Raw genomic sequence first — 25296 nt, 5'->3', positions numbered from 1 at the left:
AGATACTTTGCAGACGATGAATATTTTCCACCATTAAGAACAGATGAAATAGAATTAATACCAAGACTATATTCCCATGTTGACACATTGATATTCGTGGTGGCCCTGTGATTGATGCGGCGCAATAAATTATAATGAAGCAAGCAACTACCGACCACAGCTGCATAAAGTTACAAATGCTGTGACTGTATACGTCAGGCCTCAGTCAAGCAGTGCCACCGTGTTCCCAGATTTATTGTTTGGTTGAATCCCTCAGAGCATAAAGGAACGACCTAATGAGTTTTGATAAAACAGACATAAAACGAATGTGGATACACGTGTAATGCACACTAATCAAGCATGGCTTTTCATTTTTCACCCCATTTTCTCTGAGTCACCTGTTAGTCCAGTATCTCATTCCCCCAAAGAATAACCTTGTTTTGATTGCGTGCACATAGTGAAAAAAGACAGACTCCTTTAATGCATCATGTAATCCACTTTATCCACATCACCTATTCCTGACAGGGAACATGCATTTCTATATATAACACTGTAGCACACTTTTGGAATACAGTAACTGCCCTTTAACTTTAAAATGATAAAAAGATTTTGGTAAATGGCAATAAACTTGCAGAACTACTAACATTCTTCAAATGTATGTATTTTGTATATTTTCCACCATAAGCCACAAGGTCATGAGTTTAAAATGGACTTGGCTATGTATCCCCAAAGAAGTCAGACAGAGAATCATCAGCTCATCAGTAATAGATGCACAAAAAACACCAGCACTTACCCGTGTCATTTGAGTGATCTAGATCATTCCAGGTTTTCACATTGTCTTAAAACAGCAGCTGTGCCACTCCGATCAGCCAAGGACCTGCGTGAAGCTGAGTGGGCTGAAAACCATCCACAGCATGACCAGATCAGCACAGAGAGCAGTTCTCATTCAGCTCCTATTCCACTCAGTACAACATGTACGCAGGAGCGGCATGCAAATGTTATGGTCAGGCTTCCCAGGCTGAAATATAGCTTCCTGGCTGGCTTGTTAATGTCTTCCATTAGTGCCTGCTCTTCTCTTGTAAAACATTAACTGAATAAAATACGATCTTCACACATACTGTAAAACTGAAATTAATGCTTTTCCCATCACAAGTCTAATGCTTCATTTCAAAGCTTTATGTCACTAATAAATAAAATTGTTTTTGTTTCTGCCCTTTGCTTATTATTTTAACTTCTTTTTTGTCCAGTCTTCTTCAAAATTTGACAGCTTTCTCATACAGGGGAACTGAGGAAGTCCAGTGTTGAGTTTATATTGGTTCCAGAGAGCTGTTTTTTATTCTTCTTTACCTTTTCTAGCAAGGTGCCCCATCCAACAAGCTAAACTTCTAAAAGTAAATACTGAACCACCCAGACAAAGATTGTAGCATGTCATCACAGAACACAGACATCAGTTTATCCACTAATGAATTGCCTGTGACACAGGGTACCGTACTGGTGTCAGGTCAGTATACACTTTTCTCTTCACTAAGTATGCAAAGTTCGGACTTGCATACATAGTAGTTGTTGACTTGCAAGTTTGACTTGGAAGCACAAACTGTCTCAAGACAGGAGAATGTAATATGATCATTCAGAAACTGAAACATCAGTGTAGGTTACTTGCTGACATCCTGTGTCCACTTGTCTTTGCAAGATGAACTGACGGAGAAAATGATGACCATCCTACACAAAGCTATTCATTTCTCCAAACTAGATGACTGCCATTATGTTATTATAACACGTTTGTTCAATAGTGAATAAAGACAAGCAAGCAATTCTTACAAAGACAGTCATCCAGACCATTGTAGATCCATGTCCAATTGGTTTTACAGAGCTTCTTGAGGATCTTTCTCCCAAGTAGCTTCTTCAGGTTTAAGGGACTGGTGGGAAGTTGAGGTTTAAATAGGAACATCTGTGGGTGTAGTCCATCAGAAACTTGCTTGACTAGTGTCTGTTGAGGGGGGGACTGTTAGTCCCTGTCTTTCTGTAATGAATGTTCCTTTACCGACCCATTATCAGTCTCAAGGTCTGAATGTGGGTGAAACTTCTTGGGGACAGAAGTTAGGACTGTATTGTAAATTGATGGCAGATTATATCTCAGTCCACCTCCTCTGTTCAGAGAAGGTTCTTCCAGTCTGACGTAAATGACTTCCTTTTCTCCTAACCTATCTGTCTTCCCTGGCTAAGGTTTGGAAGAGGTGTTGTCTTCAAAAGAGTGTCCTTTGTCCTTCGGTATAGGAGGACTGCTGAGTTGTTTCCACTCCTGTTTTGGGACATGCATTTATAGGTGGGTTGTTAGGTTTCCCCAGTGCACAAGTCTACATCCCTCACTGCACTGAACAGCATGAGCTGCATTGGTCTGTTTTTGCCCCGTGTTTTGTCTTTGGGGTGAACAAGATTCTGCATCAGTGTGTCCCCATGTTTGAAATAAACTGGAACGCTGTGTTTCCTGAAAATTCTTCTGAGTTTCTCTGATAGCCCAGCCACGTAGGGGATGACAATGTTCCACCTAGTCAAGTGGGTTTGTGATGTGTTTCACCCATAGATGTGCTTATTTACACCCCAACTCCCTACTAGTTCTTTAGAAGTGATGAGTCTCCTCGGATGAGTGGTGAAACGTCTTTAACTCTTCATGTATAGAAAATGAACCTTACTGCTAATAGTTTTGTACTCCATTGCCACAGTACATTACTGTCCAGGTCAACATAAGTTACCCCAACTGCATCCTCAGTAAAACAGGATGAGCACAATACTCTTTGAATTTTGACAGTATTAGCAACGTTTCACATGTCCACAAGAACACAAGTAGACAAAAAATGCATATTGAAAAATACCTTGTTTCATTTTTAAGGGCTCATTTTTTTCTTCGTTTGCATTGTTCATTATTTCCATAACACTTTCCCTAATTACTTGAAGAGTCACAGAATAACACAATAGATAGACTTTTGATGGGCAGTGTACACATTTCCCTATCCAAAGCGGAAGTGGGTTCTTGTGGAAATGGGTTTTGAAGCCAGAAATTTGATGGCAGTGACATTTGTCATCAAAACCTTCAAGTACAGTGTAACACATTTACATTTTTTTGGAGTAAATGGCTAATCAGAGTAACATATTAGGTTGAGTCTGCAGAGCAACTCTGTTATCAGCAACATGTTGCATTAATGCTACCAGCAGCAGGCCTGAACAGGCAGCAAAGGTTGATAGGCTGATGCAGTGCATTTAAAATGCAAATGTTCCTGTTTGAATTGTGTTTTAAAAGCAAAGTGTGTCTTAAAAAGAGGAAGAAGAAAAGGTGTGAAATAAATGAAAAGAAAAAAGAGCTCTGTGTGTATACTGTATGTGTGCATATTGTACAATGGTTGCTTTAAATCCTGAAAACCCCAGAGGAAGCACGAAAGTGACGGTGGCAAGGAAAAACTCTAAACAGGAAGAAACCTTGAGCAGAACCCAACTCATATGGAGGGACCCATCTACCTAAGGCCAACCGGGTAGAGACAGGAAAGAGAGAACAGCAGGAAAACAAGATAAACATCCATCTGTCATAGATACATACATCTGACTGAAGGATACATGTAGAATCTGATGATGATATAAATACAATATATAGCTGATGATGTTACGTGAGAGTCTGATAATGAATAGAAATAAAACTATTAGTGACAGCTATAGTTCTATTAAGAGGCGAGTTATAATGGTTGAATATCAGAGGTATCATAGGCAGGTTGAAGAATGATGAATTCAGATAGGATTGGATAGCTGCAGGCCTGATGAGACCACCACAACAGATGCAGTATGGAGCTCCACAGTTCAGAAACACACAAATACAGTCCAGAGACACTCACAAGAAGATGGGGGTGGGGGGCTGCTATTAAAATGCTTATACAGTCGTAGTGCATAAATGCTGAAGAAAGTGGAGGACAGGTGCACCATTCCCCAGCAGCCTAGGCCTATAGCAGCAAAACTAAGGGTTCAGTGGTAACTGAGCCAGCCCTAACTATAAGCTTCATGAAGAAGGAAAGTCTTAAGCCTAACCTTAAAAGTAGAGAGATTACAGTAATCCAGCCTGGAAGACACAAATGCATGAACTAGTTTTTCAGGATCACTCTGAGTCAGGATGTTCCTAATTTTGACGATATCACACAGGAAGGCAGTCCAGGTCACTTGCTATAGGTATGGACTAAAGGACATATCCTCGTCAAATATAACACCAAGTTTTTTCACAGTAGTACTGGAGGCCAAGGTAATGCCATCCAAAGAAACCAGGTGATTAGATAATGAATCTCTGAGACGTTATGGGCAAAATACAATGACTTGTGTTTTGTTTGAGAGTAGGAAGTTACAGGTCATCCAAGACTTTATGTCTTTAAGGCATGCTTGGAGTTTAACCAACTGATTAGTTTCATCTGGTTTCATAGATAAATATAACTGGGTGTCATCTGCATAGCAATGGAAATGCATGCAGTGTTTTTTAATAAAAGCTTGTTTAATGTAAAAATTTGTATTCATCAAAGCAACTTGATTCTGAAAGATAAATAAGAAGTAATCCTGACCTTTTTACGCTGGCTAAAGGAGTGTCCTCTGCTTCCTGAAGTCCACCACCAGCTCTTCCTACACTATGGCGATGATATGGGACAAGTGATTTTCAGTTACTGAATGAAGGTGGTTCCGGACCAGGACCTTCAAGACGATTGGTACTCAACATGCTTTAGAGTCACAATGAAACATCTACCCACTCCTACACGCACCAGTGTCTTACTCAACAATACCGTAGCACCATGGATCTTCGCTTGGTCTCTGACATCCCTGAGCAGGGACAGGATAATACTGACATCACATGTTTTCCATGACTGTCAACTTAGATGTGTAAAGGCTAAGCACATAAAATAAACTAGAGAAAATAAATGTGGTGTTGCAGATGTTTTATTTAATTTGAGACAGGGCATAGATATGAGACAGCAACATGTAAAGCATTTTGTGAAACTAATAGAAATGCTTTGGGGGTTTATTTGGCTCTTCTTATGCTCATGACATTGAAATTCCAACCAACAGTGAGATCAAAAAGCAGAGGTTTCCCAGGAAGAACACAGCCATCAGCAGAACATCAACAGTTATCTGACGAAACAAAGTATATCACATAAAGCATCCTTGGTGTGTTATATATATTTCTTCAAGTTTGTTTCTTCATTGTTTTGTCTTACCATTTTTGATCCCAGTGATATAGTAGAGGTATCTGTAATGCAAAAGCAAACAGTTAAATATCCCATGGCTATCCTAAAACCTGGGAACATGTAGGCACACCCAAGTGGCAACCCACTTGTGGTTTCTCCTGTAAAGCATTTTCAGGCCACATGATCTTGTGCCCTCCACTTGCGGTTTAGTCCGCAGACTGATACCAAAACTACAACTACTACGATTATACAATATCACCACTACAACTGCCACTATTTAATAATAAAAGGAAGTGGATTTACCTTTACTGTTAACCTTCCATTTTAAATGGACCTCCAACAGTATGTACACCAAAGCTTCCCAGCCAACAAAGCCACCCATCACTTTCAGCAGCCATTGGTCCACAGTGCTGTCAATCAACTTCAGGCCTGTAAATATGGCTGCCACTGTGTAATGTCAGGCAAGACATTTCAAGAACTGGGAGAACAGAAATATCCGCAGCCGACTATTTTATTGATTAAAGAAGTTACAGTATAATAAAAGAAGCGCTTACCAGCTAAAACTTTTATTGTCACTCCATTAAGAGCATGTGACCAGTTGAACAGAAACCGCCTGTCAAAGAAAAAAAGATTAAATTATCATACAGAACAGAAGATGTTGTCTTGTCATTTCTGTCTCCACCTGGCTGGCGTTAGGCAGATGGGTCCCTCCATATGAGCTGGGTTCTGCTCAAGGTTTCTTCCTGTTAAAAGGGAGTTTTGCTTGCTCTGGGGGTTTCAGGCCGGGTTTTGTAAAGCATCTTGAGACAATTTGTTATTGAGGCTAATTAAATTGAAATTTGAATTTAAACAAAGGCCTTATCAGAAATACCGGGAGTTTCAAGTCAGACAGGTACAGCAAAGCAGCAACATGGAACAAGGTGTAGCTAAAACTATGGCATAACTAAGCTGGAAGACCAATTTGATAACACCTTTTACAGTTAGCAATGAATTTCATCATGAATATATATTTGTGTCCTGATAAAAAAACACAATGTTCCAAAGTAAGTGTTGGGCATTGTCCCTTTATAAGGCACTCATTGAAATACTTGGAAATTCTAACTTTCAACCCTAGAGTGTTATTTTAGGACATAAGAACACTTTTTTATTTACTACTAACATTTTTCAAAAATGTTCAGTTTCATGTAGAAAATCAAGATCAATGAATTTACCATATATGGTTCCTTGCCCTTAAGTGGTAAACAAATGTAAATGTATTTTAGACCGAGTCAGGCACTTGTCAACATACACATTATCACATCAGACAACATCAGGACACTTCTTCATGGTACCTAATAAAGCAGTTATGCTCAGTGTCCATGCAGAGGTGGAGCTTTCAGACCATATTTGACCCTGATTTCCCCTGAGAACGTTGCATTGGTCTTCTCTGATTGGCTGGGTGAAAACCACATGCTTCTCAACCTCACTGAGAGGCACAGGGCCGCAATTTAAAATGTGCGCTGAAGTTACCAGATATGGTTCCTTGTCCAATGAAGGGTTAAAATAACTCAGAAAGTTGAACCACTAACTGAATAGATGCAGGCACGTCCCTGGCCATGATGACACTGTGGTGTCTGTCTGACAACAGATCACCAGAGCTGTGCCTAACAAAAGGCTTGTCCATGTATTAGCTTACTTCACACGCGGATGGAATATTTATTTGAAACTGGATGTTGTAATGTAATATATTGTATTTCAATAGCAAATAGTGTTGTTTAACTGTTTTGTTGCTAACTAGTATAACCAGCCGTATCAAGGGCACATATGGAAATGTACTTACAGTGGATGTTGTGGTCCACAGCGCAGCAGAGCCACAATAGGCTGGAGGAATGCAAGGATCATAACTAGACAGCCCAACACAGGATGGGCTCCCTGCAAACCAGACAGCAACACTGATGTATCACACTGACTGTATCACACTGAAATGTATCAGAGGAGAGTATTTGAATAGTAGGACAAAATAAGAATGACAATAATATATCAACTTTACCGCTAAGCAGAAAAACTGAAAGCTGCTGTCTTGGTAACTTTTAATTATAAAGGAAAAGATAAAAATAAAGTCAATAGTAAAAAAGTTCCATTGGACAGTGATGTCTCACAGCAGCATTTTTCCACACAAGACAATCTCTTAGTTAATCGAGCAAGGACGTCTGCATTTCTCTCCCTGTTGCTAAGGAAGACTAGTTTGTATAATATTGATCTCTAGCAACAAAATAAAACACAAAAAATGACAGCGTGCTTTAAGTCTGCTTCAAGGTGGAATGAGCAGATGAGGGTACATGATATGACTACAGTGAAGCACAGGCATGTTGTTTGATTGCACACTTGTTCTGTTACAATTGAATGTGTTTGGATAGCAGACAGATCGAATACCAGACTATTGAGAATAAAACATATGACTTATTAACATTTATCACCAGTTTGAAGAAATACAACCTTGACATGTCTTGAGTTGGAGATGGGCCATGTTCTTACAAGATCATATCAAACCCAAGAGTCTGTCCAGAAACTACCTCGGCATTACGGCCTTGACTTTGACTTCCACTGGTTCTTTTTGTTCTCCCTCTCTTTCAGCTGTTTTCATCCTGCTCCCTTTTCTTCTCCCTGCCTATCCTCCTCCTACAATCTTTGTGCTGTCATCCAAAAGGTGAATAGGTAGTGGTTTAGTAGTGCTTTTGGGGCTGGTTGGAGGGAGGTTCAAGCAGTGGAGAATCTAAAAAAAAGGGTGTTTAAATACGTTTAACCAAACACACACGTAGGTCCATATATGTTTGGACTACAGACCGTATATAGACATAGACAATGAGTCCCCACTTCCTTGCACTGGACAAACTGACACTTTTGACCTGTATTTTAGTGTTTCAGTTTGGCCCAAGTCCCATCCACTAACACAGAGGGGGTGAAGCTTATGACCTATACTGCAGCCAGACACCAGGGGGAGCTCTACTTGCTTTGGCTTCACCTTTGAGGAGCTGTTCCATGTTCATCTTCATACCATCTATGCTTTGGACAATGACACCATTTTTGCTACTTTAACTGCTTACCAAAGCATACTTCTTTACCTCTGAAGACTTCTGTGTTTTGGGTCATGTCCATCTGTCCAAGCAACTTTTCCTAATTGTTCTAAACAATACACACACTGGATCAACTCAGGGGGTTCAGTGTCAAGGTATTGGGGATTGAACCACTAACCCTCTGGTTTGTGGACAAAACGCTCTACTGGAAAGGATCCTGAGGTCATCCACCATTGTTGTCTTCTGTTGTCATATTTTTTGGAACATATGTGGGTGTTACTCACATGGTCAACCAGATACTGACATGCAACTTGAAGTGGTGTCCTACTTTTACCAACGATCTGTACTGTAACAACCCATTAACAGGTTTGTGAGGGGGTTAAGTTGTTTCCTCACTACGCTGAACTGCCTAAACTACATTGCTTTGCATTTGCCTGGGTCTTTTATTTCAGCTTCTGTGTATTGCTGGGCTTGAGGAAGCATCTGCAGGTGCCATCTGTTAAATGGAAGCACACAGCCTCATCATTTCTTCAAACAAATAATTCAAGGCAACACCCAAAAATGCTCACCTTTTCTTAAAGGTACATTGTACATATAATACAGCACATCGCTATGCCTCTAACATTTGTATTTTGACAATACTCTCTAATGAGAAGTAAACTCCCGTAAAGGCTCTAATAACCACCAAAAGAGACAACTGAAAGATCCTGGGTCCTAGCAGCACAGTTGTACTGACCTCCGACCATCCTTTAACATATGAGAAAGACAGGATGAAGGCAACGATTGTGGCCGCTACAGTAACACTCATCACTGCAACGTGGACCTAGAGGAGCATAAAGAGCAGATTGTGAACACATACAGAGTTCATTCTATCCCATTGTTATATAGTCAAAATATAATGGATAACATTTTCCTAATGTGTGGTTCTAGATCACATATTTGATATGACTTTCATTTTACAATTGCACATTTGCATGGGTAACTTGGTTGGCAACGCTTTTGGTTTTATACTGAAAAGATAGCATAATCAAATGTGGGATATGAACTGTGGTACTGTCAGGGTTCTGTTTACTGCTCTCCTTCCCTCTTGTCTTTTCTCTGGCAGCTAATCATGGGGTGGATCCATCTTTATGTCCACCCCTCTCCCCTGGTTGACTGAACTCACCTGCAACCCATCTGCTCATCAAGCATGCATAAAAGATCCAGTCTCTAAATCCAGCTTTCCCAGTTTGTTCCGTCTCACTCAGTGGTGATTACGCAACAGTCCCTTTTAGATCATTCTTTTCTAGTTCTTTGCCTGCTGCTTGACTTTTTTGACCCTTGTTTTGTTCTTTGTATCCAGTTTGCTTGTGTGAGCCTAAATCAACCTGTTCCAACCATAGACTGTATATAAATATGGACAATGCGTCCCCGCTTCCTTGCAGTGGCCAAACTGACACTATTTTCCCGGAGATATGGGTGGCGCCATCTTGTGAGGTTTGAGCCAGAGTCTGCACAGTATGGTCCAAGAGTAGAACCATGTGGAACCGCGCTATCGTTGACCCGCCCACGCTTCCTCCAGACTTACTGGTATTTTCATTTAATTAATACTACGCTCTGCTCTACCTCCACCAGTTGCAAAGAAATGTTGGATTATACACTGTACTTATTTATATATTTATTTTTTCCTACTCTCATGGTCCTAGGGGGCCGCTTTACAGAGTGGTTAGCATGGAAACTGGTATTCATCATGATGTCACATCCTGTTTCTATAGTGGCAAATAACTAACTAAAACTAAACTTATCAGAAAAAATTGTCACCTGAACATGCATCAGTATTATATTAACTAACTAAAATGATTGGAACCATTCTAGTTTGGCCCAAGTCTCATCCACTAACATGGAATGGGTGGAGCTTATGACCTATACTGCAGCCAGTCACCAGGGGGAGCTCTACTTGCTTTGGCTTCACTTTTGAGGAGCTGTTCCGTGTCCATCTTTATTTACAGCCTATAATTCCGACCTCTGTAATCTGTCCTTCTCTCTCCAGACTTTAGTGCAACTACTACCTGGTTATAGCTGCCCATAGATTCTGCCATCTCTGAACATTTTCCAATTCTCTTGTTTTTTTCTTTTTTATTAAACTGTTCAGTCGCCCAGCTTTGTGTCGGTGTATGCATTTGGGTCCAGGTTTGAGTTAAAAGGAAATCTAACAGGTACAAAGTTTTATGCCTGAAATCTCACCACAAACCAGACATCTTTGCCGCACACCCTCTGTCCTGTGGCCACTCCTTTCAGAAATCGGGCTACTGACATTCCAAGACTTCCCATAGTCATCCAGGCTATCAGCATCAGTGCTCCTGCAAAACAACTTGAAATTTAAATTCTCCCAGTTGTTTTGTTATGAAACAGAGTCCCTTTCTTCCTCTAGTCCCAACATTTGATATATCTGTGTGAGCAACAGAGCTAGAGTAATATAACTGACCACCTGTACATTGTATAAGCTTTCCAGTAACACTACCTGTACAAGGGAAAGAAATACCAAGAATGCAGTGTATAGTATTAGAGCTGAGTATTAGGACTAATGGACACAACAAATTCCTCTATCCCACAAACCAGAACACCCTACATTACAATCCTGTTGATATTGGTTACACTTGGTTTCCTTTTTCAATAGTAAGGGCTACCAGTTATGGAAAACACACAGTACAGTTAAAAGAAAAGGTTAAAAAAAATAAATCCATCTATTTACCTTTTCCTCTCTCCAGATCACTAAGTAACTTGCACACAACTCAACTCTTGTCTTTGATCAGTCATTATTCTATATGTAGGATGTTTTATGTAATACATGTAAGTTGTTGCACTGTTTATGTTGCACTGGGGGGCTTCACAGAAAAAGTCTGGGAACCACCGAGCTAGCAGTTTTCAAGCGGTTGGACAAACCAAGAGACAAACTGCATATGCCCTGCTCTTTGCATAAAGCGTGGTTTCGCTTCATTATTTACTCTGGACAGAATCTTACCATGTGCTTTGATGATGTGAGGCCGTCCAGCTTTCCGGACAACCTGAGGTTTGGAAATGTCTATCTTGTCAGTGCTGATGAAGGTACCTGTGTGGAACTCGATTTTCTCTGTAGGAAAGACATAATTCTAAACTAGTTAAATGCTCCAGCTCCTGAGGTGCGTGTATGATAACATTGTGCGTAAAAGCATTAGGTTGGAAATATGTGCAGACAATCTGTCTGTCAACATACTTAACTGAAAATGAGTAGAGCAAAAAAACAACCTCTCCTCACACCAACAGACAACTATGTTAAGGTTAGTTCTAAATTGAAACTAGATGATCGCAAGCGATCATAAAGGGGTCCATGCCGTGGCGGAGACATCCCACAGCGCAGAGGCATAAGTCACCAGTAGCGCCCTCTATAGACCGTACTGCGCAAAAGTTGGTGGGCTTGTAAAGAGTCATCCACAGATTATTATTGTCAAATTTCAAGCAGTTTACTGTGGTGGTTTGTGAGATATAAGTGTTGTAGCGGCCCATTCACGAAACTTGGCATGATTGTACGCAAGCATATTATAATGACAGTTGTGACAGATCGTTTCATGTAAATGAAAATCTTATCCATGATAATGATGGCACAGTGGTGTGGCGGTTAGCACTGATGCCTCACAGCAAGAAGGTTCTGGGTTTGAATCCAGGCCGACTGGGGCTTTTCTGTGTGGAGTTTGCATGTTCTCCCTCACAGGACAAGCGTGTTCCAGAAGATGAATGAATGAATAATATGAACAGAAGTAACATGGTATAATTTTGAATTGCAGTCTTATTTTTCTATTTCTGTTTTGACTTAGAGTCTCTGCAATGATCATTTGTGTCTCCCTGCCTTGTTTGCTTTATGCTCATTTGCTTTATAGTGTTGTTTTCCTGCAAGCCGACAGACGTACATTATGTGTTTGGGTTAAAGTCACTACTGTATTTTCTCCATTGAATCCCATCAAACAGTCAGCAGTTAGAAACGTACCAGCAAAAGAGGTACGTGTTTCCAAACTATGCATTTAATAATGAGCAAATAAAACCATTGTGACGGACAAATACTCTTATTAGCATCCATTAATATATCAGTGTGAATTAAAACAACTGCGTTAATAGATATAAAATAATACGTTAAATTCATAGTTATAGGCAGTGCCGTGCTATGTCTAAGTCTGTGAATTTAGTTCAAAATTAAAAAATGTGAACTATGAACTTGAACTAGTTCACTTTTATTTGTGCGAACTGAACTTTGAACTAGTTCTTGTTTAGTGTGAACGTGCACAACACCAGCGCTTTTATTCTGAAGCATTCACAGGCATGCTAAATACAGCAATAGCCAGGCGGGATTAAAAGACGACAAAGCAAAGACGATCAGAATGAAAGAATCAAAAGCAATCCTTGCATCAGTTTGAGCACTGTAAAACAGGTAAGTTTAGAAGAAATTCCATTAACGAAAGCAGTAGAAATATATTTGTCTTAGCTGTAATACACAGTATATAACTACCAGGAGTTTATGTAGCCTTTTTTCCCCTCGTCTTTATTATTTAATGTTTGGGTCACCCATGCCGACTGGCAGTTTTTAACTGAATCTCATTTCAAACACAATAAAACCCTTCATGAAGAATGCATCTGAGCCGTGTTTGTCATTACTTGGTTGAACCATGTCACACATTTGATATTTACATATTTGTCACCTTCATAACCACTGTTATCTAAACAGACCTGGCACATACCCGTTTAGCAAAGCTTTTTATCTGTCCAATCAAAAATAATTGCCTCCTCCTTCCAGATCAAGCCACCTATATAGAGAAAAGGGCCTTAAAGCACCCCAGTGGTTGGAAGCACAAATCTGAATCTGAATATATCGATGTTAAATAGCTGCCAGAGATTAAACACAAAGCGCTCACGTACACACATAAACAAAGAGGTCCACCTCCTCACACCCACTCCCACATGGAGTCCTTTATAAACAACGTGAGCCAGTCAGGTTGGCTTTTTATTGTGGTTGTAGCTCTCCACATCACTATCCTTGGACTAGACTCAGCCAATCACGCCTGCAGGAGGGAGGAAGATGGAAGGAAGCCGAAGTCATCAACAGCTAACAGAAATGGGCCGAGGACAGACTGACCAGAGGCTGTGTTTCTCTCTGGTAACTGGCTCGGTTTTAGATCTTAATACATTCAACAGATGTTTGCCTGAGCCCTGAGCCATGGAACGGTCAACTGTGGAGGAATTCGCCCTCTGTGCTGTGGTGTTTCCAGCTGCCCTGGCGCATGTCTCTCTGCTTGACTTGACACTCTGGCATCGTTGTTATAGTGATGGTTCTCAAGTGGGGTTGCCTGATAGTCCTCCACCAAGATATTTTGCTCCTGCTGTACATAAAATAGTTTAATTTTATAACTGGATAAATAAATTAAACCTTCTCACGCTACACTATAATCCTAGAAAACAGGTATCCAGTGCCCTGTCAGATCTGTGACCTTAAAATTAAAATCAGATATCCATTAGTATCCAAATATTCTCTGAGCTTGAAAGGAGGCAGTGAAGGGTTACACTGGATTATAATTGAAATTGGAGATTGTCATAAATTATCCAAGCATCCCTAGAAACTACTCAATATAGTCCTGCAGCACTTATCTTAAATATGCTACTGTTGGCAAAGCTTCAGAGCTTGACTATGTTGCCAAACTGATGTGCATATGTTTGTGTCATTTTAGTATGGGCCTGTCTTTCACTGTAAGTTCCAGTGGAGAGAAATATCAATGCTTCAGTATACAGTGATGTTTTCAGACAATAGTGTGCTATGAAAGTGGGATTCCAACTTTGTGGTTTGTTACTGGCCCTTTTCTGTCTCCACATAATAATGCACCTAATGGCACAGAAAGAACCCCGGCCTCAACCTCATCTTTCCCTTATATTGTTGGATAAGTTATTTTAAACAGAAACAGAAATCGAGACAATACAGTTTTGCAAGATGGCATCCCCATTTTTGGAGGGACCAACGGAAGCTCTGTGAAAACACAGCTCTCCGTAAGTCATTTACATTTTAATATTTTCTCATTCATCTCATCTCATATTCTATAACCGCTTGTCCTATGAAGGGTCGCGGGGGTGGTGGAGCCTATCCCAGCTGTCATTAGCCAAGGTGGGGTACACCATGGACAGGTCTCAAATCTATCACAGGGCTAACACAGAGAGACAGACAACCATTCACTCTCACATTTACACCTACAGCCAAGTTAGAATTATGCATTAACATAAGGAGCATGTCTTTGGACAGTGGGAGGATGCCGGAGTACCCAGGAGAACCCATGCAGACACGATACGATAATTACAATAATTAACGGAAACACAGATAATACCAGATGATCGCAAGCAATCAGAAAGGGGTCCATGCCATGGCGAAGTCAAGTTTCATAAGGATTGGGTGAATATTTAAAAAGTTATAGGCCTTAACGTCATATGAAATGTTTCCGTGTCACCTGTAGCGCCCCCAGAGATGTAATGTCACGCAACTTGATGGGCGTCTACACAATATTTTACAGATTGTGTATGCCAAATTTCATGAAGTTAGCTACTGCAGTTTTGGAGATATTGAAATGTTGCTTTTGTAGTGCCCCCTAGAGACTAAGGGTCACAAAATTGGTGTGCTTGTGCAGAATCATGGTATTGTCAATGATATGAAGTTTGATTAAGTTTGGGCTTTGGAGTTATACTGTGCCACGCCATAAAAATTAATTAGTCATTAACTTTGTAATCAATAACCCTGCTAAAGTTATTTTGAAAACTTTTTATTATCTTTGTCCATAAATGATACATGCCAAGTTTGCCAATACAGAATGTGAATCCTTTGCCACCTCTGCTCTTCCATCTCCACAGTTCTCTTAGTACATCTACGCTCCACACTCTCAATTACTGTTCCTCTTCGTCTGTTTTTCTTCTTCTGAAGGCTAATGACGTTTGCTGGCAGCTTTGAAGCTCATTACCACCACTTGGATTGAAGTGAGGACTCGACTTTTTCTTTTTTTTAATAGGCTACGTGCTCAGACGTATTCGCCGTAGGACTGCGCACACCGAACCCTGAGGCCCGTACCGTGACACCGCGGGACGAATACAAGTACCGTTACACCCCTAATATAAATGGATCATAAACAGTTATTAATGAATGAATGATTTACTTCTGTTTTACTCCATAGAAGTAAAGTTGTTAACTCTAACAATAATGAATGTATTTCAATTTTTTCAACATGTATTAGATTATATATAGTGTTTAGTATTAGCATTAGTTTGCTGTATTTTTGTTATATGAAACCATGTCTGCTGGCAAGAGTACAGCATGGTAGATGTTCATGAAGATAATATAAAGCCTCTTCTCTTTATAGTTTTTTTTTCTTTTGCAAGTTACTAAAACCTTCGCACATAACAGTATTATAAATAGGACCTAACAGCATGCCAGAAGTTACACACTCTGCGAGAAACAAGAAAAATGTTTTCGCAGCCCTCGTTTTGGGAGTTCTCGCAGTTTGCTCTCGACACATCAACCAGGCAGAACTTTTTCCTCGTGGTTTCCAGCAACTATTCTGTGATTGATCAGAAACTGGAAGTGGGTGTGGTTAACACAGAAAAGCAGAAATGCTAGTGGCCACTTTGACCTCTCAGATGCTAATATTCACAGTGTGACTGCTAATCTCTCCTGGGTAGATATCGACATACTGTGTGTGGGTGCATGCTGAATAAATGGACCCTTTGAGGACTTCCCAGGAGTTCGGCACTTGAGTTTCTTGTGAAGTATAAATGACCTGGCCAAAACAGCCCTAGGAGAGAGAACGGATTTCTCGCTTCTAATGGATATAACAAGCTTTAGTCTGAACTAGCCTGGAAGCCAGCCCAAACTTCCCTGCCCACAAAATGTTTGTGGGGGTGGTTGGTTTGAAGTTGCTCTGTTGAGAACCGATTATTACCCAACAAAGACCTGCTAGGCCAATCAAATTGTTTAGGAAGTTTTTATGGTGTGATAGATGAAAGACTTGCAGTAAAGTAGTCATCCACATCATCTGAGCACCACTGAGTTACTCTTGTGCACAACAAAGTGGTTCAGATTGCTTGTATGACAATTGTGTGCTGCCCCATTATGAAATCCCAATGGTGTGTTACCAGACTGTGTTGATGGGAGAACCTAACCCGGCTATGCCAAGCTAGGTCTGAAGTACTAGATGTTTGTTTGTTTTTTTCTTTCATACGGCCTAAGGCACCTATAAATTTGTAGTTGGTAAAACATTCATCACTCCTCAAAATTATTGTTTAATACTGTTACCATTGCTGCTTGGCCCATGTGCAAATAAGAGGTGGTAGGTTTTGTTGAAGCCTGAAGTCCTCTGAGTTGAAATCGTGTTCGTGGAAGTGAAGGAACAGCTGATCACCCCATCCTGAATCGATGCTTTTACATCAGAGATACCCTCCTGTTGGACAGATAGCAATCGCAGGATTTTTTAAAAAGAAAATTTGAATATTATATAGCCTTACAAGCACAACATAGCATTACATCTGGTACTGGTATAAATAATTTGCACGAGGAGAACTTAAATACCTGGGGAAGAACTTGTGGAGCCAATCGTCCAAATGAAAAGGCATGCTGCACCCACACCAGTCCATTACTGCCTGTGCCACAAATGTAGATATCATCGTTTCCCTGGGGAAAGGGAAGAATTAAAGAATTAAACTGAATTCTTTCAACAGGAGTGACTTATATCAACCATTAGATAGTTCATTGGTTGGTTAAAGATGCAAGTACAGCGACATTAGAAACTTTTGTAAGACCTTATCAATATCTGGAATCCTTCTCCCCAGTAGATCTTCTTGAGCTCTCTTCAACAATTACAGCATCTAAACCATCAACCTGTCTTCTAGATCCAATCCCAACTAAATTGCTCAAAGAAGTTTTTCCATTAATTAACATCTCCATATTGAACCAGATAAATTTATCTTTATTAACAGGATATGTGCCTCAGTCTTTTAAGATTGCTGTAATTAAGCCCTTACTTAAGAAAGCCACTTTAGATCCAGATGTTTTAGCCAACTATAGACCAATCTCCAACCTTCCCTTTATTTCCAAAATTCTAGAAAAAGTTGTTGCTAATCAGTTGTGTGACCACTTAAACAAGAATGGTCTGTTTGAAGAGTTTCAGTCAGGTTTTAGAGTTCATCATAGTACAGAAACAGCTCTGGTTAAAGTTACCAATGATCTCCTCATGGCTTCAGACAGTGGACTTGTCTCTATACTTGTTCTGCTAGATCTTAGTGCTGCATTTGACACTATTGATCATAATATTTTACTACAGAGACTTGAAAGTGAGGTCAAGATTAAAGGAACTGCATTAGACTGGTTTGAATCCTATCTATCTGTCAGATTCCAGTTTGTTCATGTCAATAATGATTCCTCTACTTATACAAAAGTAAGTTATGGAGTTCCTCAGGGTTCTGTGCTAGGACCAATACTCTTCACGTTATACATGTTGCCATTAGGCAAGATTATTAGAAAACATGGCATAAACTTTCATTGCTATGCAGACGACACCCAGCTATATTTATCTATGAAACCAGATGAAACTAATCAGTTGGTTAAACTCCAAGCATGCCTTAAAGACATAAAGGCTTGGATGACCTGTAATTTCCTACTCTTAAACTCAGACAAAACAGAAGTTATTGTATTCGGTCCTAAGCATCTCAGAGATTCATTATCTAATCACATGGTGTCTTTGGATGGCATTACCTTGGCCTCCAGTACTACTGTAAAAAACCTTGGTGTTATATTTGATGAGGATATGTCCTTTAAATGTCACATAAAGCAAGTGACCGGGACTGCCTTCTTTCACCTGCGTAATATCGTCAAAATTAGGAACATCCTGTCTCAGAGTGATGCTGAAAAACTAGTTCATGCATTTGTGTCGTCCAGACTGGATTATTGTAATTCATTACTGTCTGGCTGTCCAAATAGCTCTTTAAAAAGCCTCCAGTTGATTCAAAATGCCGCAGCAAGAGCATTGACAGGAATTAGCAAGAGAGATCATATTACTCCAGTTTTAGCTTCTCTTCACTGGCTCCCTTTAAAGTCTAGAATAGAATTTAAAATCCTCCTCCTTACATACAAGGCCTTTAAAGGCCTAGCTCCATCGTATCTTAAAGACCTTATTGTACCATATCATCCCAGCAGATCACTTCGGTCTGAAAGTGCAGGCCTACTTGTGGTTCCTAGAATTTCAAAAAGTAGAATGGGAGGTAGAGCTTTCAGCTATCAGGCTCCTCTCCTATGGAACCAGCTCCCAGTTTGGGTTCGGGAGGCAGACACTCTCTCTATTTTTAAGGTCAGGCTTAAGACTTTCCTTTTTGATCAGGCTTATAGTTAGGGCTGGACTAAACCATCCCTTAGTTATGCTGCTATAGGCCTAGGCTGCTGGGGGACGATGCACCAAACACATGTCCTCCTTCTTTCTTCTCTCTCTTCTCTCGCATCCTCCACTTTCTTTTCTCTGGCACAGAGCTCTTGCCCTCTAATTTCCTATATACTACTAGTCATACAATTCTGTGCTATTACTATGTAGAATGTTTACTGCTGTGTGTGTCCCACCCCCCTTCCCCCCCTTCCCCCCTCTTCTTGTGAGTATCTCTGGCCTGGAGTGGTGTGTTTCCTGTGGAGCTCTATACTACATCTGTTGTCGTGGTCTCATCAGCCTGCCTAGTCTTCATGGAATCCTGCAGTTATCCACTCCTACCTGAATGAACAATTCTCCAACCTGCCTATGATTCCTCTTACATTTTCAAACTGTCATGTAACATCATCAGTTTGTATCATAAGATTCCACATGTACACTTTAGTCAGATATGTGTATCTATGACAGATGTATGTTTATCTTGCTGTTCTCTTCTCTTCTCTCTTTGCTGTTCTCTTCTCTCTTTCTTCTGTCTGTACCCGGCTGGCCTTAGGCAGATGGGTTCCTCCATATGAGCTGGGTTCTGCTCGAGGTTTCTTCCTGTTAAAAGGGAGTTTTTCCTTGCCACCGTTGCCTTCAGGCTTGCTCTGGGGGTTTCAGGCCGGGTTTTGTAAAGCGTCTTGAGACGATTTGTATTGTTATTGACGCTATATAAATAAAATTGAATTGAATTGAATTGAAGGCATTATGATATTGCTTAGGCCTAAATTAGACACTTCTGTTGGAAGTTTGTCCTACAACAAAAGTCAGAAAGTCAAGACAATCTCACAGAATGACTAACGTTCATTCCTGTCTTTTATCCTCTGCAAGCCAAAAGTCTACTTACTCTTGATCTCCAGTGGGGCATTTTTGAAAAATATGGATTTTGACATGACTAAATGATCTATGTGATCTACTGAATGGACCAAAGGACTACCATTATAATTCTTAGATAACATGAAACAATCCAAATCAAGCATTTTCTTCACATTACCATCATCTGATCATCTGAGAATCCAAAAGAGATGTATCCACGAGAAGGACCTGTCATCTCATAGCGGATGGAAGCACCAAAGGGAGACTGCATCATGGCTGACATGAAATAACAGTCAGAGCTGACTGCAGGATCACAGTTAGGAGGTTGACCGAAGCACACCTTGGTGATACCGCAGTCTGCACTGGTGATGCTCTTCAATAAAGGAAAAGACTAAAGCTGTTACCATAACAAGATGAACATAATGTGCTATAAGTACAAGTTTTAACATTTAATGCTCTAAACATGTTCTTCTATGGACAGCAAGGATTGTCACCTTTGGCACCTTTGTCTTTCAGACTGCATTGTGAAACTGTTAACAACTATCCAAAGAGTGGAAAACCTTGGAGACCACTGCAGGATAAGAGTCAATATCAAAGTCATGTCAAGATAAAACAGCAAAGACTTGACAGACATGTCCAAATTCTGAGAAGAATGCAATCTGCCAGATACAGCTGCAGTATAACTTTCATTCAGTTCAAATCTGGTTTATTTCAATCTAACAGAGTTCCCATTAATGGGACCATTAAAGCTGTTTTGTGTGACTCATCCTCTAATTTCTCAGGTGGAGGGTTCAAAGTTAGCATGACAGAGCCACAATAACCATACAGAAATGCCAGGTTGACATAAACCAGGACTGGTAGACGCTGTCCTGGTTGTCAATCCAACACAGGATAAGTTGCAGAATGTAATAAATAAACATTACATTTTCATTTTTCCTTTGATGATGTGTATTTTTGCTGTATTTGGATTCTTGGTCAGTACCCCAACCTGCTGGTTTGGTAGTTAGGAAGCTTGCTTCGTACCTTGTTCTTAACTGGCATTACTTACAGCATGTGTTGTTGCAAGGGGACTTGGAGATCCATCATTACTGTCGTTAGTGAAGGTCAGCGTAGGGCTAGTAACATCAACCCAAAATGTTGTGTAATTTTGCACAAAAGATGCACTGTGGAGACACCAAACCCCCTTTTTCATGAATCAAGGTAAAAAAGGGGTCTTGTGTAAAGTAATGACTGGCTTTGCTGACTCGCTTGAGCCTGGTAATAGATTAGAATGGGACAGTTAAAACTTACTGGAACTGAATAGCTTTCATGTCTTCAGATGCTTTAGACCTCCATGTCACCTGGATATAATTCTTTGCAGAGTTGGATGTGTGGGATACAGCCGAATTCTGAACATACACACACACAGACAGTATCATCATCATGTGTTCTTTCTGAAGATGCGTATATAATCCTTATTATTCCGCGTCACTGATTTGAAGTTGTTTTACATATACCTTGTACTTACACATTGATTGTATAATGGGTTTACTGCTTTGTGCTTGAACTGAACAATGACGCTGCTGCTGTTCTCACTAAGCCCGTTGTGTAGATATGACATTTGAACGTGCTGTTTCAGTTTAAAATGGTCAAATAAAAGCAAATCAAACAAAGAAATGCGAAAGTGTACACTGTTACCTGTATTTCCAGATTATTATTATTTTTAATTTAGGCATAAATTGTGTGTTCCATCTCAATAAAACTTTCCATCACTACATCATGAAATGACAATGCTGAAATGCAACACACCACTTGTTTTCAGTCTAGGGATTTTCATTGTCACTGCATCCATTGCAAAACAATTAAAGAGAAAAAAAAGACAAATATTGTCTATATTCATGTGTCTTTTCCATTTAATTATGACATACTGTAGTACTATAAAAGAGGAACGAAATACATAATTTGGTTTGTTGATTTTAGGCATTTTAAGTGTTCCGTGCAAGTGACAAAACTAATTTCAAGATGCAGTGATTGAATAATGTTTTCTGTCAGTTTAACATGTTTAACAAAAGTAGACTGTTTACAGCTCCTCAAAAGTGAAGCCAAAGCCAGTAGAGCTCCCTCTGGTGGTTGGTTGCAGTATAGGTCATAAGCTCCACCTCTTCCAAGTTTGTGGATGGGACTGGGCAAAACTATAACACTAAAATACGCGTCAAAGATTTATTTGTTTTCGAAGACAGTTTCTGTCATTTTAGCCAGTTAATATATTACTGATGCATACTCAATTTTTCTTAAAAGTTTAATTTTAGTTAGTTATTTGACGCTATAGAAACAGGATGTGACATCACGTTGACTACAAATTGGTACCATAAAACTCTGTAAGGCAGTCCCATAGGACCATGAGAGTTAGAAAATTTAAAAATAACTAAATAAGTTCAGCATATAATGCAACATTTCTTTGTAACAGATGGAGGTAGAGCAGAGCACACTATCAGTGAGCGGCAGGTCAGTGATAATGCGGCTCCTCGTGGCTCCACTCTCGGACCGTACTGCGCTCCAAATTTGCAAGACAGTGCCGCCCGTATCCCCGGGAAAGTAGCATCAGTTTGGTCAATGCGAGGAAGTGGGGACGCATTGTCCATATTTATATACAGTCTATGTGCAAAACCTATGCTTCAAATCTATATAACAATTGTGATAATCGGGATTTCTTTTATTTGCTGCACATTTTTGTCAGGCTAACGATTAATTTGTTTTTCAGTTTACTACTTTATTACTTCACCAGTTACGCTGGAACAAAGGGAATGACCAACAAATACCTATTCAGTACACAGAGCCAAAAGTAACATAAACACCCTCCTCTCCTGACACAACCTGTCTGACTATTATTGGTAACTCACAGGTCTTTTATTGCAGGTGAGGAGTTGAATGTCTTCTGCTGTTGTGTAATAGGCGCCCATCGGAGACTGACCCCCTACTTCTCTAGCTTGTAGCAGGAAACCAGAGAATGTTGTGGAATTTGGAGCCAGGAGCTGAACTAAGAAACAAAACAAAATAAATGTCAAAAAACTTAAAGAAAGGAAGATGTAAACAAATACAAGGAAATATAAGAATTTGGTTAATATGAGAATATATAAGGGCGTATATGGCAAGGTAATATAAATAATAATGAATATTTAAGTGGATATAAAAAAAATCTAAGACGGTATAGGGAAAATTTTACATAGAATAATGTCAATAGATGTATGATAAACTGAGGAATTAGGTGGTATGGGCTGCTCCTCTTCATTCTCTCTCAAGCAGCAGACACTCTCCCCTGATCTCAACAGAGAGAAGAGCCCATTGTTTGTTTGGGTGCTTGAGGCCCTTCCCTATCTTTCTTGCCTTGGTCCAGCCAAGCTGACTTAAGGTCAGGGAACTGCAGATAGTATGCTCAGCTGATTGCACAAACCCCTGGAGGGCTAGTGTCTGTGACTACTGGTAGCATGAGGCTACACCTGGACCCTACAGAGGTTGCTCAGGCAGTCCAACACCTCCACGATGACACATCAATATGCATCATTTCAAGCAGATTGCATGGAGGAGATTCCAGGGTACAGGCAGTTACTCTAGGAGAGCTGGACAGGGCCGTAGAAGGTCCTCAGCCCCTCAGCAGGACCGGCAACTGTTCCTTTGTGCATAGAGGAACAGGATGAGCACTGCCAGAGCCCTACAACATGACCTCCAGTAGGACACTGGTGTGAATGTCTCTGACCAAACAATCAGAAACAGACTTCATAAGGGTGGCCTGAGGGCCTAATGTCTTCTAGTGGGCCCAGCACTGTGGAGCTTGATGGCATTTGCCATAGAACACCAGAATTGGCAGGTAGGCTGTAGTTCCTAAACTACAGATGACCGATGTAGTATGATCAGTAGTATTGCAGCATAAGGAGCAGGAGCCTATTGGTGTGAGCGGTAATTTTGGCGCCAGTGAATATTAGTGAAGTTATTTATTATTTATCTGGCAGCTTTCTTTCACATTGAACTTTGTAGACGGTACCTGCAGTCCTCTTTCAGCCGTCTGTCCATACAGACCGATGCTTTAACCCAGCTCAGGAGACTGCTCCTTTTCATGAAAGTTAGGATGTCTAACTTGCTACAACAGAGAAAAGTCATCGCCTGTGTCTTATAAAGTTTTGTTTCCGCGGAGTATATATAACTATAAAAATGTTGGAGTGTTATACAGGGTCACTTCTCAACTTCCCAATTGCCACAAAAAATCTATTAATTGTATTGGAGTATAAGCAAAAAATCAGGATAAAGTGCATTAAGATAAAGTTAAGTAGTTAATGTTATCCACTTTATGATTAATATACTTAACAATGACTTTCTAATAGACATTATCCAGGTTTAGATAAGTATGTGACTTACCTTTGACGTCCTGTCCAAGTCTGTAGATGGTGTTCTCTGTAGTGACGGTGAAGGGCGATGGGCCTGTCTGAGGGCTCATCCCGTGGTGTGGTCGCATGTCTTCACAGCTCTCCATAACTCCACCTGAACTGTAGCTCTTCACCACCGGAGACACGCACACCATTAGCAAAACCAGGTCCATTGGAGTGAAATGATCAGTCTCCGCTCAGCCCCTAAACCCAACTGGTGAAAAAATGAGACCGTGAGCAATACAATGCTGCTGTTCAGCCGAGAGTAGCTCAAGGCATCGGAAAACAATGGCTGAAAGAAGGGTGGGAGGGATGCATGAAGCCATGGGAGGACACCACGGATTAGACACCGACACTAACAGACCAAGCATCTATTTTGTATAACTCTGGGTTGTGTTTGTCTTTAAGATGATAGATAGTCCTCACTTCAGATGTGCTCACAGAAAGTGTACTAACAACCACTAAATGTTTTATAACTACCTGAACTAATCATGAATTACAGTAAGAATACATCTATCTATCTATCTATTAGTACATAGTAAATAGTAAGATGAAAGTATTAAAGTACATTTAAATAGTTTATTAATCATATGATGTAAGTATTTACTAATGTATTTCACCTGACAGTACATCAACAGTGGGCTGAGGATTTGTTCCTTATGTGACCACACCTAAACAGTATCACTTTTCTACCATATTTCCTTTAGGGAGGGGGACCTCTCAGATTACCCTGATTTTTGGGCTCTCTATTATGTAATTCGATAGGCTGGAGTGGTGGCCAAACAAGTTTGTGCTCAGAATGTTCACCCACAACAAAGTTGTTTTAAATTCTCATCACAGTATGTACCCATTTACACAAAACCAGAATGAGCCTTGTTGTTAACCAGTCAAGCTGCAGTTTACATCCGTCTCTGGCCAGACTTATAAAATATAATAGGCTACAAGAAGAGGTTGTATTACAACAATAAAATCCTCTGTGAAGTGTAAAATGCACATCTCATAATCTCAAAAACAAATACAAAATATTCACGTTGCATTTGGTTATTTAGTAGAGATGGGATTTATGGATCTTCATAGAGAGCTGCATCTTGTGGATCTGTTCCTTTCAAAGAGCCGTTCAAAGGTTTATTTATTTTTAAAATGCCAGCCTGGTGGTAACTCATTTTACCCAGGAAATAATCACTGGGAGAAATGATAGGGTAATATATGGATGAGAATCATTCAAATTTATATATTACTGGTGGGATATCCAAGTTTCAATTAATGATTCTAGGTAGATACTTTAGTTATCCTGTGGGAAATTTGGTAAAAACTATGAACCACTGTGAACCAGCCACAAATGCATGGCTTGAAGCCTGACGAGATGGAT

At 40.1% G+C, this 25296-nt stretch overlaps 1 protein-coding gene across 1 annotated transcript; it reads right to left on the bottom strand.

Annotated features, from left to right (window-relative positions):
• Nucleotides 1–4770: 4770 nt before the first annotated feature.
• Nucleotides 4771–24198, bottom strand: LOC311503387 (putative ferric-chelate reductase 1). Its single transcript, XM_084566071.1, has 15 exons — nucleotides 23920–24198; nucleotides 22410–22546; nucleotides 20821–20918; nucleotides 20579–20693; nucleotides 19709–19903; nucleotides 16836–16937; nucleotides 16563–16707; nucleotides 11238–11345; nucleotides 10460–10575; nucleotides 8973–9059; nucleotides 7003–7094; nucleotides 5738–5796; nucleotides 5487–5630; nucleotides 5214–5245; nucleotides 4771–5127 (listed from the first exon to the last, which is right to left on the bottom strand). Exons 1-15 carry the CDS (start codon nucleotides 24098–24100, stop codon nucleotides 5038–5040), a joined length of 1701 nt encoding a protein of 566 aa, XP_084422197.1. The 5' UTR covers nucleotides 24101–24198; the 3' UTR covers nucleotides 4771–5037.
• Between the last annotated feature and the right edge of the window lie 1098 nt (nucleotides 24199–25296).

Source organism: Chelon labrosus (genome assembly GCF_963514085.1).
Source record: "Chelon labrosus genome assembly, chromosome: 18".
NCBI lineage: Eukaryota > Metazoa > Chordata > Actinopteri > Mugiliformes > Mugilidae > Chelon > Chelon labrosus.
This window is presented reverse-complemented; position numbering and strand designations above follow the sequence as displayed.